Source organism: Budorcas taxicolor, chromosome 15 (assembly GCF_023091745.1).
Source record: "Budorcas taxicolor isolate Tak-1 chromosome 15, Takin1.1, whole genome shotgun sequence".
Classification (NCBI taxonomy): Eukaryota; Metazoa; Chordata; class Mammalia; order Artiodactyla; family Bovidae; genus Budorcas; species Budorcas taxicolor.
The window spans coordinates 286,683-303,510 of record NC_068924.1 but is presented as its reverse complement, the minus strand read 5'-3'; the positions used below and the strand labels follow the sequence as shown (position 1 = coordinate 303,510).

General features: G+C 37.4%; 1 protein-coding gene across 1 annotated transcript; it reads right to left on the bottom strand.

Annotated features, from left to right (window-relative positions):
* Window positions 1-8,138: 8,138 nt before the first annotated feature.
* On the bottom strand, window positions 8,139-9,056 carry LOC128060065 (olfactory receptor 4A15-like). Its single transcript, XM_052652288.1, has one exon. It carries the CDS (start codon window positions 9,054-9,056, stop codon window positions 8,139-8,141), a length of 918 nt encoding a protein of 305 aa, XP_052508248.1.
* Between the last annotated feature and the right edge of the window lie 7,772 nt (window positions 9,057-16,828).

The following is a 16,828-nucleotide window of genomic DNA, read 5'->3' as shown; positions in this document are numbered from 1 at the left end:
GCAGTCTGCAGTCCATGGGGTCGCAAAGAATCAGACATGACTGAACACAATAACAACAGTATATATACACATATACAATATACATATGTACTATGAAGAAATTGCCATTATAAAGTTAGTTAATGCATCCATCTGGAGAAGGAAATGGCAAGCCACTCCAGTATTCTTGCCTGGAGAATCCCATGGACAGAGGAGCCTGGCAGAGAGTCAGACACAACTGAAGCAAATAAGCACACATGCATGCAATGCATCCATCACCTCACATAATTATACTCTGTGTGCATGAGGTGAGAGCATTTAACATCTACTCTCTAGGAAACTTTCAGTATATATTACAATATTGTTAACTGTTGTCACCATCCTGTACATCAGATGCCCAAACCTTGTTTATCTTATCAGGAGAATTATCTACCCTTTGAACAACATCCTCCAATTTCTGTCATCCATCAGCACTTGGCAGTCAACATTCCACTCTCTGCTTCCGAGTTTTCTTTTAAATTTCACATATAAATGAGATCAAATAGTATTGTCTTTCTATTTCTGCTTATTTCACTTAGCATAATGCACTTAAAGTCCCTTCATTCTATATTATCACAAATGATAGGACTCCCTTCTTTTATATCATTGAATAACATTGCATTATATTATACTATTCTAATATATATAATGTGCCATTCCATATGTGTGTGTGTGTGTGTGTGTGTGTGTGTGTGTGTGTGTCTGTGTGTGTGTGTGTTATGGGGTATTTTTTTTTATCCTTTCATGAATCAACTGTCATTTAGTTTATTTACACATCTCCTGTGTTCTGAATAATATCTCAACAGGTTCCTGATTTCAGATTCTTGGATATAATCAAAGAAATGAAACTCCTGAATCATATGGCAGTTTTACTTTTAATTTTTTGAGAAACTTTCATAATATTTTCCATAGTGGCTTAATACATGTACATTCCCACCAACAGTAGTGGGGTTCCCCTTTCTCTACATCCCCACAAACATTTATTAACTTCTACATATCTCAAATAACTTAATTTTGTTACAGTTTACATTTCCTTGATGATTAGTGATGTTGAGCCCTTAAACACCTTCTAATATTCCTGTTGGCCATTACTATTTTTTTTTTTTTGGACAAATATCTACTCCAGTTTGTTTCCCAATTAAAATAGACTTATTTGGAAGTGTGCTGTTGAACTGTAGAATTCTTACATAATTTAGAAATTAGCTTTGCAAATATCTTCTCCCATTTCATAAGTTATCTTTTCATTGTGTTGATTGTTTTTTCATGTGAAGATCAGTCTGAATTAAGAACCTTAGGTCTTGGATTTTAGGCTGATGACATGCTAAGATCAGACTTAAATGACTGTCTAGCTTTTGTCTCCTTCCTCTGGGAACTCTGAGGTGACATTTTACAAGGTTGACAACATCATTGAGCAGACACTCTACATAGTTATGTATCTAAATGGAGAAGGAAAGATACCTGGAAGAACTGATTTCCAGCCATCCTTACCAAGGCATCATTCATATAAGTAAATTTTCAACCTTGCTTAAAGTCCAGAAATTTGGCTTTAACTAACATAGTGACTTCAGTTCATACCACATGGGATACAACAATTGTTCATCAAGTTCTATCTAAATCTGTATACATTCACATACATGCCCATGAACAGTATGAAAAGGCAAAATGATAGGATACTGAAAGAGGTACTCCGCAGGTCAGTAGGTACCCAATATGCTACTGGAGGTCAGTGGAGAAATAAATCCAGAAAGAATGAAGGGATGGAGCCAAAGCAAAAACAATATCCAGCTGTGGATGTGACGGGTGATAGAAGCAAGGTCTGATGCTGTAAAGAGCAATATTGCATAGGAACCTGGAATGTCAGGTCCATGAATCAAGGCAAATTGGAAGTGGTCAAACCGGAGATGGCAAAGGTGAACATTGACATTCTAGGAATCAGTGAACTAAAATGGACTGGAATGGGTGAATTTAACTCACCCATTTTATCTACCACTGCGGGCAGGAATCCCTCAAAAGAAATGGAGTAGCCATCATGGTCAACAAAAGAGTCCAAAATGTAGTACTTGGATGCAATCTCAAAAATGAGAGAGTGATTTCTGTTCATTTCCAAGGCAAACCATTCAATATCAGAGTTATCCAAGTCTATGCCCCAACCAGTAATGCTGAAGAAGCTGAAGCTGAACGGTTCTATGAAGACCTACAAGACCTTTTAGAACTAACACCCGAAAAAGATGTCCTTTTCATTATAGGGGACTGGAATGCAAAAGTAGGAAGTCAAGAAACACCTGGAGTAACAGGCAAATTTGGCCTTGGAATGCGGAATGAAGCAGGGCAAAGACTAATAGAGTTTTGCCAAGAAAATGCACTGGTCATAGCAAACACCGTCTTCCTACAACACAAGAGAAGACTCTACACATGGACATCACCAGATGGTCAACACCGAAATCAGATTGATTATATTATCTGCAGCAAAAGATGGAGAAGTTCCATAGAGTCATCAAAAAACAAAATCAAGAGCTGACTGTGGCTCAGATCATGAATTCCTTATTACCAAATTCAGACTCAAATTGAAGAAAGTAGGGAAAACGGCTAGACCAGTCAGGTATGACCTAAATCAAATCCCTTATGATTATACAGTGGAAGTGAGAAATAGATTTAAGGGCAAAGATCTGATAGAGAGAGTGCCTGATGAACTATGGAATGAGGTTCGTGACATTGTGCAGGAGACAGGGATCAAGACCATCCTCATGGAAAAGAAATGCAAAAAAGCAAAATGGCTGTCTGGGGAGGCCTTACAAATAACTGTGAAAAGAAGAGAGGCAAAGAGCAAAGGAGAAAAGGAAAAATATAAGCATCTGAATGCAGAGTTCCAGAGAATAACAAGAAGAGATAAAAAAGCCTTCTTCAGTGATCAGTGCAAAGAAATAGAGGAAAACAACAGAATGGGAAAGACCAGAGATCACTTCAAGAACATTAGAGGCACTAAGGGAACATTTCATGCAAAGATGGGCTCGATAAAGGACAGAAATGGTATGGACCTAAAAGAAGCAGAAGATATTAAGAAGAGGTGGCAAGAATACACAGAAGAACTGTACAAAAAAGATTTTCAACCCAGATAATCATGATGGTGTGATCACTAATCTAGAGCCAGACATCCTAGAATATGAAATCAAGTTGGCCTTAGAAAGCATCACGACCAACAAAGCTAGTGGAGGTGATGGAATTCCAGTTGAGCTATTTCAAATCCTGAAAGATGATGCTGTGAAACTACTGCAAATTTGGGAAACTCAGCAGTGGCCACAGGACTGGAAAAAGTCAGTTTTCATTCCAATCCAAAACAAAGGAAATGCCAAAGAATGCTCAACTACAGCACAATTGCACTCATCTCACACGCTAGTAAAGTAACACTCAAAATTCTTCAAGCCAGGCTTCAGCAATATGTGAACCATGAACTTCCAGATGTTCAAGCTGATTTTAGAAGAGGTAGAGAAAATAGAGATCAAATGGCCAACATCCGCTGGATCATGGAAAAATCAAGAGAGTTACAGAAAAAACATCTATTTCTGCTTTATTGACTATGTCAAAGCCTTTGACTGTGTGGATCACAATAAACTGGAAAATTCTGAAAGAGATGGGAATACCAGACCACCTGACCTGCCTCTTGAGAAATCTGTATGCAGCTCAGGAAGCAACAGTTACAACTGGACATGGAACAACAGACTGGTTCCAAATAGGAAAAGGAGTACGTCAAGGCTGTATATTGTCACACTGCTTATTTAACTTATATGCAGAATACATCATGAGAAACGCTGGACTGGAAGAAACACAAGCTGGAATCAAGATTACTGGGAGAAATATCAATAACCTCAGATATGCAGATGACACCACCCTTATAGCAGAAAGTGAAGAGGAACTAAAAAGCCTCTTGATGAAAGTGAAAGAGCAGAGTGAAGAAGTTGGCTTAAAGCTCAACATTCAGAAAATGAAGATCATGGCATCCGGTCCCATCACTCCATGGGAAATAGATGGGGAAACAGTGTCAAACTTTAATTTGGGGGGCTCCAAAATCACTGCAGATGGTGATTGCAGCTATGAAATTAAAAGACGCTTACTCCTTGGAAGAAAAGTTATGACCAACCTAGATAGCATGTTCAAAAGCAGAGACATTACTTTGCCGACTAAGGTCTGTCTAGTCAAGCCTATGGTTTTTCCAGTAGTCATATATGGATGTGAGAGTTGGACTGTGAAGAAGGCTGAGCACCAAAGAATTGATGCTTTTGAACTGTGGTATTGGAGAGGATTCTTGAGAGTCCCTTGGACTGCAAGGATATCCAACCAGTCCATTTTAAAGGAGATCAACCCTGGGATTTCTTTGGAAGGAATGATGCTAAAGCTGAAACTCCAGTACTTTGGCCACCTCGTGTGAAGAGCTGACTCATTGGAAAAGACTTTGATGCTGGGAGGGATTGAGGGCAGGAGGAGAAGGGGATGACAGAGGATGAGATGGCTGGATGGGATCATTGACTCGATGGACGCGAGTCTGAGTGAACTCCAGGAGTTGGTGATGGACAGGAAGGCCTGGTGTGCTGTGATTCATCAGGTCGCAAAAAGTCAGACACGACTGAGTGACTGATCTGAACTGTGGAAATATGCAGGCCTGTGTGTGATTAAATACAGACCTGTGAATGGCAAGATAGAGCCCAGTATGTGAAGACAAATCAAGTCTGTGTGTGATCACATCAAACATATGTGCATATAAATATGCAAATACATCCAGGTCTGCATTCAGATACTCATCCATGGGTTTTCAGATGCAGACTGGTGTATCTTCACATACAACTGTTGTTGTTTAGTCGTGTCCAACACTTTGCGACTCTGTGGACCTTGGCCTGCCAGGCTCCTCTGTCCACGGGATTCCTCAAGCAAGAATATGGTATTGGGTTGCCATTTCCTTCTTCAGGGGATCTTCCTGACTCAGGGATCAAACCTTTTTCTCTGCATCTCCTGCATTGAAAATACATTCTTTACTGTTGAGCCACCCGGAAAGCTCCTTCATGTATACAGACATACATGCATATAGTTACAGATCTACAAATCATTGATGATGTAGATACATTATGGTCCTACAAATTCACAGGAGATGGATACAGATCTGAAGCCATGATGGGACTCATTATGCATTTTTGGATTCGGGCCTATTAATCTATGAATACAGACATACACCTGTAGATTTGGGGTTGCACTGTAGTTCATGCCAGAATAACACATTAAGTCCTTTCTACTCAGCTTACTGAAAATGTGAATCAAATATAAGTAGGCAAAGCAAAAGGCAAAATTTTATATACTCCATGGAGATGATTGTAAATTTTTATTAAAATGTCAATCAGTTTTTCACAATATGTGTCTTTTTGTAGACGGGAAAACAAAATATTAAAGCATGTAATTTTCTTCAAAATAAAAATGCAGTCATAGTATTCTAAATAAGTCTTTGTGGGATGTATTCGATCTTTGTAAATGGTCATAAATTTTAGAAGAGAAGGGGGAAGTAAGGTTGGAGGACAAACAGGAGGATTTAATAATTATGGTGACAGATATTTTCACCTGTTTGGGGAAACAAGGCTTAGATATTTCTTCATCACAAGGAAAAATATATTATTGATGGGTTTAACAATAAAATATTTTGAAAAGTTATTAAAGAAAAGCAATAGGTTAAAATTTATCAATTCAATGGAAGGAAATGGAGTTTTCCAAGTGTAATGTGATGGAAAAAAAGTGAAATTATATATAAATAGCATCATTATATTAAAAACATCCATTACTATGGCACTAATAACATGATAAATAAATATATCAAATGTGAAAGTACAGTAATTAGTTGTAGCAAATATATGCATTTAATATAAGAAGAGTTAATCAAATCAAATTTATCAATAAAAATTCTCACTCCAATAGATTCATAATTCAAGGAATTGACACACTTTATGAAGTGGATTCTATTCCCATAAATTGTATAAGGAACAGGGAACACAAAGACAGTTAAATAACTTTTTCTGCCTTGGTGAACATGGTGATTGCAGCCATGAAATTAAAAGACGCTTACCCCTTGGAAGGAAAGTTATGACCAACCTAGACAGCATATTATAAAACAGAGACATCACTTTGTCAGCAAAGGTCCCTCTAATCCAGGTTATGGTTTTTCCAGTGGTCATGTATGGATGTAAGTGTTGAACTATAAAGAAAGCTGAATAATAGGCCCCAGTTTCATCCACCTCATTAGAACTGATTCAAATGCATTCTTTTTAATGGCTGAGTAATACTCCACTGTGTATATGTACCACAGCTTTCTTATCCATTCATCTGCTGATGGACATTATACAGAGTGAAGTAAGCCAGAAAGAAAAACACCCATACAGTATATGAACACATATATATGGAATTTAGTAAGACGGTAATGATAACCCTGTACGTAAGACAGCAAAAGAGACACAGATGTATAGAACAGTCTTTTGGACTCTGTGGGAGACGGAGAGTGCTGGGAGCCAGCATGGGGAATCCTGCCTGTGGCAAAGGTCATGAGGAAGAGGCTTGATAGGCAAAGGCAATATCAGGCCTCGAGGAAACCCCCCTGAGCCTTCTCGAGCATCTACCCCAAAACCAGAATCTAAGACTCACACGAGAGGGAGCCCAAGGTGGGGCACCCTCTGTTATTCAAGCAGGCGCCTGTGGCCTTATGTAGATGGTGTAAGTCTCTTGTCTGAGGCTTTATTGGCTTTCTATGTAAACCAAGGAATACAGCCTCCTTCTCTCCTCTATTCTTTTAACTGCAAACTCTTTCCTTATCTCTCTCTAAATCTAAATCTCTCTGTCGCCACACTGTCCCTGCTTCAAATTACCCTTGATCCAACCAGGGCTGGTCCCCGGCAGGAGAGGGTGGGATGATTTGGGAGAATGGCATTGAAACATGTATAATATCATATAAGAACCTAATCTCCAGTCCAGGTTTGATGCAGGATACAGGATGCTTGGGGCTGGTGCACTGGGATGACCCAGAGGGATGGTATGGGGAGGGAGGTGGGAGGGGGGTTCAGGATGGCGAATATGCGTACACCCATAGTGGATTCATGTTGATGTGTGGCAAAACCAATACAATATTGTAAAGTAATTAGCCCCCAGTTAAAATAAATAAATTTAAATTAAAAAAAAAAAAGAAAGCTGAGGGCCAAAGAACTGATGCTTTTGAACTGTGGTGTTGGAGAAGACTCTTGAGATTCCCTTGGACTGCAAGGAGATCCAACCAGTCCATCCTAAAAGAGATCAGTCCTGGGTGTTCATTGGAAGGTCTGATGTTGAAGCTGAAACTCCAATACTTTGGCCACCTGATGCAAAGAGCTGACTCATTGGAAAAGACCCAGATACTGGGAAAGATTGAAGGCAGGAGGAGAAGGGGATGACAGAGGATGAGATGGTTGGATGGCATTACTGACTCAATGGTCATGAGTTTTGGTAGGCTCCAGGACTTGGTGATGGACAGGGAGGCCTGGCATGCTGCAGTTCATGGGGTCACAAAGAGTCTGACATGACTGAGCAACTGAACTGAACTAAACAGACTATGAACAAAGGTAATTAACAAATATTTTTAACTCATCATTTAAAATATCTCTACAAATTAAAAGATTAAATTTCTGTCTTTGATCACATTAACTACAAAACAAAGCTTCTCCACTTAAGGCAATAATACACTTGCCCAATTGGCAAGATAACTATGATCTGATTATTTTCTGCATATATACCTTTTTCATTCAGATTATTCTTGTATACTTAGCCTCTTTATGCTCAGTAGTATACTGTCTGAAACATCACTGTTCTTCAATGTTAAGATGTTAAGCTATATAAAAAATAAGATATGAAAATTATCTGACAAAAACAAACATAAAATATCTACTTCAAATATTTATGTGGGCTGTCTTGGAGTGGAGAGATGTGAATCAATTTGTTATGTCTTATTTTTTATTATTGCTAGCTAGTAAACCTAAGAAAAATTTGCTACAGTTAAAAAATTATACAAGGCTTTCATGGAAAGAGCAATTTTTCATTGAAAATAGGTGATACACTTTCCTTTTGCCTCATTTTCTTTTATTAGTCCAGAGCTTTTTCATGGCATTTTTCATTTCAGCATTTCTCAGAGTATAGATTAGAGGGTTCAACATAGGAGTGATAATTGTGTAAAACACAGTCAAGGATTTATCAGTTGGTAAGGTGGAAGGAGGTCTCACATACATAAAAATACAGGGCACAAAAAAGAGGACCACCACAATGATGTGGGAACCACAGGTGGACAAGGCTTTGTGCCTCCCTTCCTGTTTAAGATTCTTCAGGGAGTGCAGGATGACCCCATAGGAGAGGAGTAAGAGCATGAAAATAACCACACAGATGGCCCCATCATTGGCAACCACTGTGAGGCCAATAATGTAGGTGTCAGTGCAAGCAAGTTTCAACAAGGGGTACATGTCACAGATGAAGTGGTCAATGACATTGGGGCCACAGAAAGGAAGGCTGTAAACAAAGAGAAGTTGAACTACAGCATGTAAAAACCCTCCAACCCAGGCCAGGAGAAGAAGCATAACACACACTCGCTGACTCATGATGGTCAAATAATGCAAGGGTTTGCAGATGGCCACATAGCGGTCATAGGCCATGACCACCAGGAGTAAAATCTCAGCACCACCAAATAAGTGTCCTATAAAAAGTTGTGTCATGCAAGCTTGGAAGGAAATGGTTTTCTTTTCATAGAGTAAATCTATGATCATATTTGGGGTGACTGTAGTAGAATAAACAGCATCCATAAATGATAAGTAGCCAAGAAAGAAGTACATAGGGGCATCCAGGGTTGGACTGAACATCACAGTCAGGACAATGAGTAGGTTGCCCACCATGGTCACAGTGTAGATGAGCAAGAACACAAAAAATAATATTTTCTGACCCTGGACACTTTGAATGAGTCCCAAGAGGACAAACTCAGTTACATTTCTGCTTTGTTCCATAGATTTTTCTATATTTCATATTTCAGAGCTCAGGACAGATTAACTGTAAATATAATTCTTACACATGCTGCCTGAAAAATTGAGATAATGCATTTACTTATTGAACCAACAGGTAGTATAGCTATTATGTTCTAATACTTTCAGAGATTATAATACCAGCCTGATTAAAATATCCTAACTTCAACAATATTATAAGGAGGAGGCAAGTGATTAGATAAGTCAGTGAAGTTCTACAGATACTACATCATCTTCTAATGTTTAATGTATTACTAAACAATGCTTAGAGAACTTTATCAATTAAACCTATTAATTTAGATATTTAGAAATACCTGCCCTTTAAAATATCCCCAGATAGAAATATTTAAAGTTGGTTTCCAGGAACACTTGATATTAGAGAAAGTAAGTCTATTCTGGATCTTTATAACTTTAAACTATGTGGAAAAGGACACATTACAAAATACATGAGTTTCCACAGCTAGAACTAGCTTTCAGTTTGGAAGCTAATTAAACTGTACATATAGCTAATAGCTTACACAAAAATAAAAATTGATTAAAGACTCAATAAAAAGGTAAAGCCAGATTTACTTCATATTTACATTACAGCTAGTAAAGAAGATGATTTTCTCCATTCTAATGGTGGAAAAATCTTCTTAACAAATCACTGAAATTCCAAATAGATGTCTTTTAATTTTTACATTATTTTTAAGGATTTAGGAAAAGATACCACAACATCAGTAGACATAGGTAGTTACTGGAAATCATTTACATTTTATAAGGTATAATTGGAAATAATATCTAAAATAGACAAAGATATTTAAAGACTCAACTAATAAAATATAAATTAAATATAAAATAAATGAATTAAAAACAAGCAATTAAAAAAACACATCTAAATGGCAAAGACACATATGGTTGGATGCTAAAGCTCATCTGTGAAGAGAAAACTAGAAATTGAAGTAATAGCTTGCTTACAACAGTATTATTTTGGGTTCTTTAAAGCCACCTGGTCAAGTTCTACAGATGCTATATCATCTTCTAATTTTTAAAATGTTAAGCAATGCTTAGAGGACATTATCAGTTGAACTTATCATGAGATTTAGAAGCATGTGTCCTTTCAAATAGCCTCAGATAGATACACTTGAAGTTAGTTTCTAGGTACATTTGATGTTAGGGAAGATAAATCTGTTCTGGATCTTCAAAATTTGAAAGTATTCTAAAAGAATATTACATAATAAAACTGATTCCAAAATATTTTAGTAATAACAAAGGACTCCTGATTTGGCTGATCAAGAGAATCAGATAGGAGAACTTTTAAAGGACTGAATTCTCACCCCACCAGTGTACTGCTGCAAAATGGAAAACCTAGTTCAGAATCTTGTTTCTCAATACACTTCTTAAGTTACCTGCATAAGGAGAAAGACTTTCAATTGATGTTCTGGGCTCTGGTGGCTTCTTCTTTGTCCTTGAGGCACTGATGCCATCTCTGGGAACAGAGAGAGCAAGATACATGCAGCATTACTGGACCTTGAATTGAATATTTTTCATGTTTGTAGAAAATCAGATTTATTTTCAGTCTTTCAGAAAAATATTATTCTTCAAATTGCTGGAATTTTCAGAATGAATCTAAATGTCCTGTTGCCCAAATAAATTTGATTCTTGATTGTAAGCAGAGATTTAAAGTATTTATTTCCAGCAGAATTTCTCCTTTTAAAAAACGAATGTTAAATCAACATTTTGAGTAGAGAGAAAATTGTAAGTTCTGTGTGAATTTTCAAATAAAAATTGCTCTTTTTTGTTTTGTAACAATAAAAGTGAAACAGAGCAATAGCATTTACCACATTTTCATTATCGACCAGTTATACTATTCTGTCTTCATTCAGTGTTTCTGGATTTTGTGTTTTCTCAATGATGGAGAATAATTTCATACACATACTTTATATGTATGTATTTATTATGATTTTGAGTCCATAATTTTAATTCATGAAGAAATCAGTCATGTAAGCACTGGTATAGGCTAATACTTTCAGAGCTAAGGGCAATTGTCTGTAAACACTTTATCTACCTTTAAGCTACACCACATATAATTGAGGCATTCAATTGGTGCATCTCCAAGACTGATTCTTTTCTAATTATATTCACTGGGACCTTAATCACAATTTTGACAGTAGACTCTACCTCCAGAGGTGCCACCAGATCACCAAGCAGATCTAGACTTAGAGAACTCTTTTGGGGAAAAAGTATAAAATAAAAAATTGAGGTCAAGCCACCAAAAGGGAAAAGTTCAATCTAAATAGAAATGAAATATGTAGAAACTTAAGCTACCAGCCATATTTTTCACAGAACTAGAACAAATAATTTCAAGATTTATATGGAAATACAAAAAACCTCGAATGGCCAAAGCAATCTTGATAAAGAAGAATGGAACTGGAGGAATCAACATGCCTGACTTCAGACTCTACTACAAAGCCACAGTCATCAAGACAGTATGGTACTGGCACAAAGACAGACATATAGATCAATGGAACAAAATAGAAAGACCAGAGATAAATCCACACACATATGGACACCTTATCTTTGACAAAGGAGGCAAGAATATACAATGGAGTAAAGACAATCTCTTTAACAAGTGGTGCTGGGAAAACTGGTCAACCACGTGTAAAAGAATGAAACTAGATCACTTTCTAACACCATACACAAAAATAAACTCAAAATGGATTAAAGATCTAAATGTAAGACCAGAAATTATAAAACTCCTAGAGGAGAATATAGGCAAAACATTCTCCGACATAAATCACAGCAGGATCCTCTATGATCCACCTCCCAGAATTCTGGAAATAAAAGCAAAAATAAACAAATGGGATCTAATTAAAATTAAAAGCTTCTGCATAACAAAGTAAAATATAAGCAAGGTGAAAAGACAGCCTTCTGAAAGGGAGAAAATAATAGCAAATGAAGCAACTGACAAACAACTAATCTCAAAAATATACGAGCAACTCCTGCAGCTCAACTCCAGAAAAATAAATGACCCAATCAAAAAATGGGCCAAAGAACTAAATAGACGTTTCTCCAAAGAAGACATACAGATGGCTAACAAACACATGAAAAGATGCTCAACATCACTCATTATTAGAGAAATGCAAATCAAAACCACAATGAGATACCACTTCACACCAGCCAGAGTGTCTGCAATCCAAAAATCTGCAAGCAATAAATGCTGGAGAGGGTGTGGAGAAAAGGGAACCCTCCTACACTGTTGGTGGGAATGCAAACTAGTACAGCCACTTTGGAGAACAGTGTGGAGATTCCTTAAAAAAAATTGCAAATAGAACTCCCTTATGACCCAGCAATCCCACTGCTGGGCATACACACCGAGGAAACCAGAATTGAAAGAGACACATGTACCCCAATGTTCATCGCAGCACTGTTTATAATAGCCAGGACATGGAAACAACCTAGATGTCCATCAGCAGATGAATGGATAAGAAAGCTGTGGTACATATACACAATGGAGTATTACTCAGCTGTTAAAAAGAATACATTTGAATCAGTTCTGATGAGATGGATGAAACTGGAGCCGATTATCCCTAGTGAAGTAAGCCAGAAAGAAAAACACCAATACAGTGTACTAACACATATATATGGAATTTAGAAAGATGGCAATGACGAACCTGTATGCAAGACAGCAAAAAAGACACAGCTGTGTATAACGGACTTTTGGACTCAGAGGGAGAGGGAGAGGGTGGGATGATTTGGGAGAATGGCATTGTAACATGTATACTATCATGTAAGAATTGAATCGCCAGTCTATGTCCGATGAAGGATACAGCATGCTTGGGGCTGGTGCACGGTGATGACCCAGAGAGACGTTATGGGGAGGGAGGTGGGTGGGGGGTTCATGTTTGGGAACGCATGTACACCCGTGGTGGATTCATGTCAATGTATGGCAAAACCAATCCAGTATTGTAAATTAAAATAAAGGAAAAAATAATAAATGATAACAACAACAACAAAAAATCATGACCTTCATAGTCAGCAACTCTGCTGAAGTTCATTCTTTGTCTTTGCACATGACATCTAATCTGATTTCCAGAAATGATGAATGGCAACTTCAGAACAAGTCATTTAAAACTTATTTCTATTGCAGATGAAATTGTCAATAGAATCTGTACTTGTGTGAGAGTGAAGAAAGAAAAAAAAATTTTGGGACTCTTCTATTTATCTCAAAGTGCTGCTCATGGAGACTCAATTCAGCAATATAAACAACACATGAGTGCTTAGTCATTCAGTTGTGTGTGACTCTTTGCCACCCTTTGGACCATAGCCCATCAGGCTCCTCTGTACATGGGATTCTCCAGGCAAGAATACTGGAGTGGGTTGCCATGTCTTTATCCAGGGGATCTTCCTATTCCAGGGATTGAATCTACTTCTCTTATGTCTCCTGCATTCGCAGACAGTTCCTTACCTTTAGTGTCACCTGGGAAGCCACAGAAAATATACATATATACAATTCAATTGGAAGTTTATAACTAAAATGTAATATTTTCCAGATACTTATGAATTAAACAACATATCTAAATTGCTAGTGTATAATTTTGACAAATAAAATTGCAATAGGAATATAATGGCATATATGTATAAAAGATATATGTAAGATATTTATGAAGAATATATAAACTATATGCTGTATTATATATATATATATATATATATATATATATATATATATACATATGAATTAACTTGAGGCAGCTAAAGAAGTGGTTAGACATTTATGGCTTTAAAGGCAAGTATTAGAAGACAAGATATATTAAGAGCTGAACTAAGCTTCATTGTCAGGAAATTAGAAAAAGAAAAGCAAAATATGCATGGATAATATGGTAAAATGGAAATAGTAAACATTAGACAGAAATTATTGAAATAAATATTAATTGAAAAATAGGGAAAATCTGTGAATGCAGAAATTGCTTCTTTGAAAGTTTGATAAAATTGATAAGCTCCTAGTAAAATGAGTTAAGAGGAAAATAATAGGAAAAACAAAATGGCAATTGTTTGAAATTGAATTGAAATTCAATCAATTGAATTTAATATCTAAAGACTGTCTTCACTGAAGATTTTACTAATCTTAGAAAGATGAGAGAAAATATGATAAATGAACTTATGACAATATACTTGTCAATTAAAAGAAAATGGGCTACTGCTATGAAAAACACAACTTTCTCAAAACAGTGAGAAAAATAATGAAAAACAGGAATAATCTAATACTCCAGAAAAATGAGACTTCCCTGGTGACTCAGATGGTAAAGCATCTGATAGAATGCAGGAGACCTGGATTCAATCCCTGGTTTGGGAAGATCTTCTGGAGAGGGAAATGGCAACCCACTCCAGTATTTTTGCCTGGAAAATCCCATGGGAAAAGGAGCCTGGTAGGCCACCAGTTCATGTGGTCACAGAGTCAGACAAGACTGAGTGACTTCACTTTGTTTCCAGAAAATTAATTCTTACTATCCTTCCCTTCCCAAAATGAAATTCTATTTTCATAAAGCTTTGCAAATAAATTATATATTAAAATTAATCAAGAAATAGAAACAATCCTATATTATCACTTTCAGAGATGACCAGAAATTATACTTCCCAAGTCATTTCATGCAGGCAGCATTGCTGTTACACCAGAATGAAACAAGGGCATCTCAAGGAAAATAGTGAGATCAATATCTCACATTAACACAGACAGAATTCTGAACATAATAATAAGTTTGATTCTTTTGAATGTTTTCTTTTTGGATTATTTTCCTTGCTGTTATAGTTTATGAGGTAACTGCAAAGGAGTGCTCAGTCTTGAGCTAATTATGTCCTACTACTTCATTCATATTCATAAAGGATCATATTCATGATGCACAGCCTCCATCATATTCAACCCACTGCACAGGCCCTGTGCATTATGAGGTTTTCCAGCTGGTGAAAATAAGTGCTCTTTCTGGTTCTGTGTGAGCACCAAGCTATCTTCTCTCTAATCTATCTGGATAAGTCTTTCCCCAGCCTGGTGTAGTCTCCTCAAATGCATGAATAATTGAGGGAATGCTATCCAGATCTCCAGCATTTCCTCCCTCAGTCTCTCTGAATCTCTCTCACTGTATTCCAGGTCTATCAGGCTATCATTTGCAATATTCTATCATCACTGTTCTAGCCACCTTTGTCTGCTCAGAGCCTCAACCTCATTTCTTACACTCAGGGGAACCATTCCACTCCACAGGGGAATCTGCCTGACCCAGGCATTGAAACCCAGTGTCCTGCATTGCAAGCTGATTCTTTACCGTATGAGCCATCAGGGAGGCCCTGACTGTGATAAGTTTGGAATGCTACTCAGTAATGAAATGAACTACTGACAAACAGTAATCTGTATAAATTTCAAATGCATTCTACTGGGCACAAGAAGAGATATTTAAAAGAATATATATTAGACATGATCTCACATATGGAAAATTCAAAAATTGCATCAAAAATTATTAGAACTAATAGATAAATTCAAGAAGATTGCAGGATACAAAATCAACAAAAATAAGCTAAGCTTGCATATACTAACAATGATTATTGGAAATAATTTTAATTTTGTATATAATCCCATATACATTAGCATTAGAAAGAATAAGTTCAGTTCAGTTCAGTTCAGTTCAGTCGCTCAGTCGTGTCCGACTCTTTGCAACCCCATGAATCGCAGAACGCCAGGCCTCCCTGTCCATCACCATCTCCCGGAGTTCACTTAGACTCACGTTCATCGAGTCCATGATGCCATTCAGCCATCTCATCCTCTGTCGTCCCCTTCTCCTCCTGCCCTCAATCCCTCCCAGCATCAGAGATTTTTCCAATGAGTCAACGCTTCGCATGAGGTGGCCAAAGTACTGGAGTTTCAGCTTTAGCATCATTCCTTCCAAAGAAATCCCAGGGTTGATCTCCTTCAGAATGGACTGGCTGGATCTCCTTGAAGTCCAAGGGATTCTCAAGAGTCTTCTCCAACACCACAGTTCAAATGCATCAATTCTTTGGCGCTCAGTCTTCTACACAGTACAACTCTCACATCCATACATGACCACAGGAAAAACCATAGCCTTGATTAGACGGACCTTAGTCGGCAAAGTAATGTCTCGGCTTTTGAATATGCTATCTAGGTTGCTCATAACTTTTCTTCCAAGGAGTAAGCGTCTTTTAATTTTGCCGCTGCAATCACCATCTGCAGTGATTTTGGAGCCCCCAAAAATAAAGTCTGACACTGTTTCCACTGTTTCCCCATCTATTTACCATGAAGTGATGGGACCAGATGCCATGATCTTCATTTTCTGAATGTTGAGCTTTAGGCCAACTTTTTTGCTCTCCTCTTTCACTTTCATCAAGAGGCTTTTTAGTTCCTCTTCACTTTCTGCCATAAGGGTGGTGTCATCTGCATATCTGAGGTGATTGATATTTCTCCCGTCAATCTTGATTTCAGCTTGTGTTTCTTCCAGTCCAGCGTTCCTCATGATGTTCTCTGCATATAAGTTAAATAAGCAGGGTGACAATATACAGCCTTGACGTACTCCTTTTCCTATTTGGAACCAGTCTGTTGTTCCATGTCCGGTTGTAACTGTTGCTTCCTGAGCTGCATACAGATTTCTCAAGAGGCAGGTCAGGTGGTCTGGTATTCCCATCTCTCTCAGAATTTTCCAGTTTATTGTGATCCACACAGTCAAAGGCTTTGGCATAGTCAATAAAGCAGAAATAGATGTTTTTCTGGAACTCTC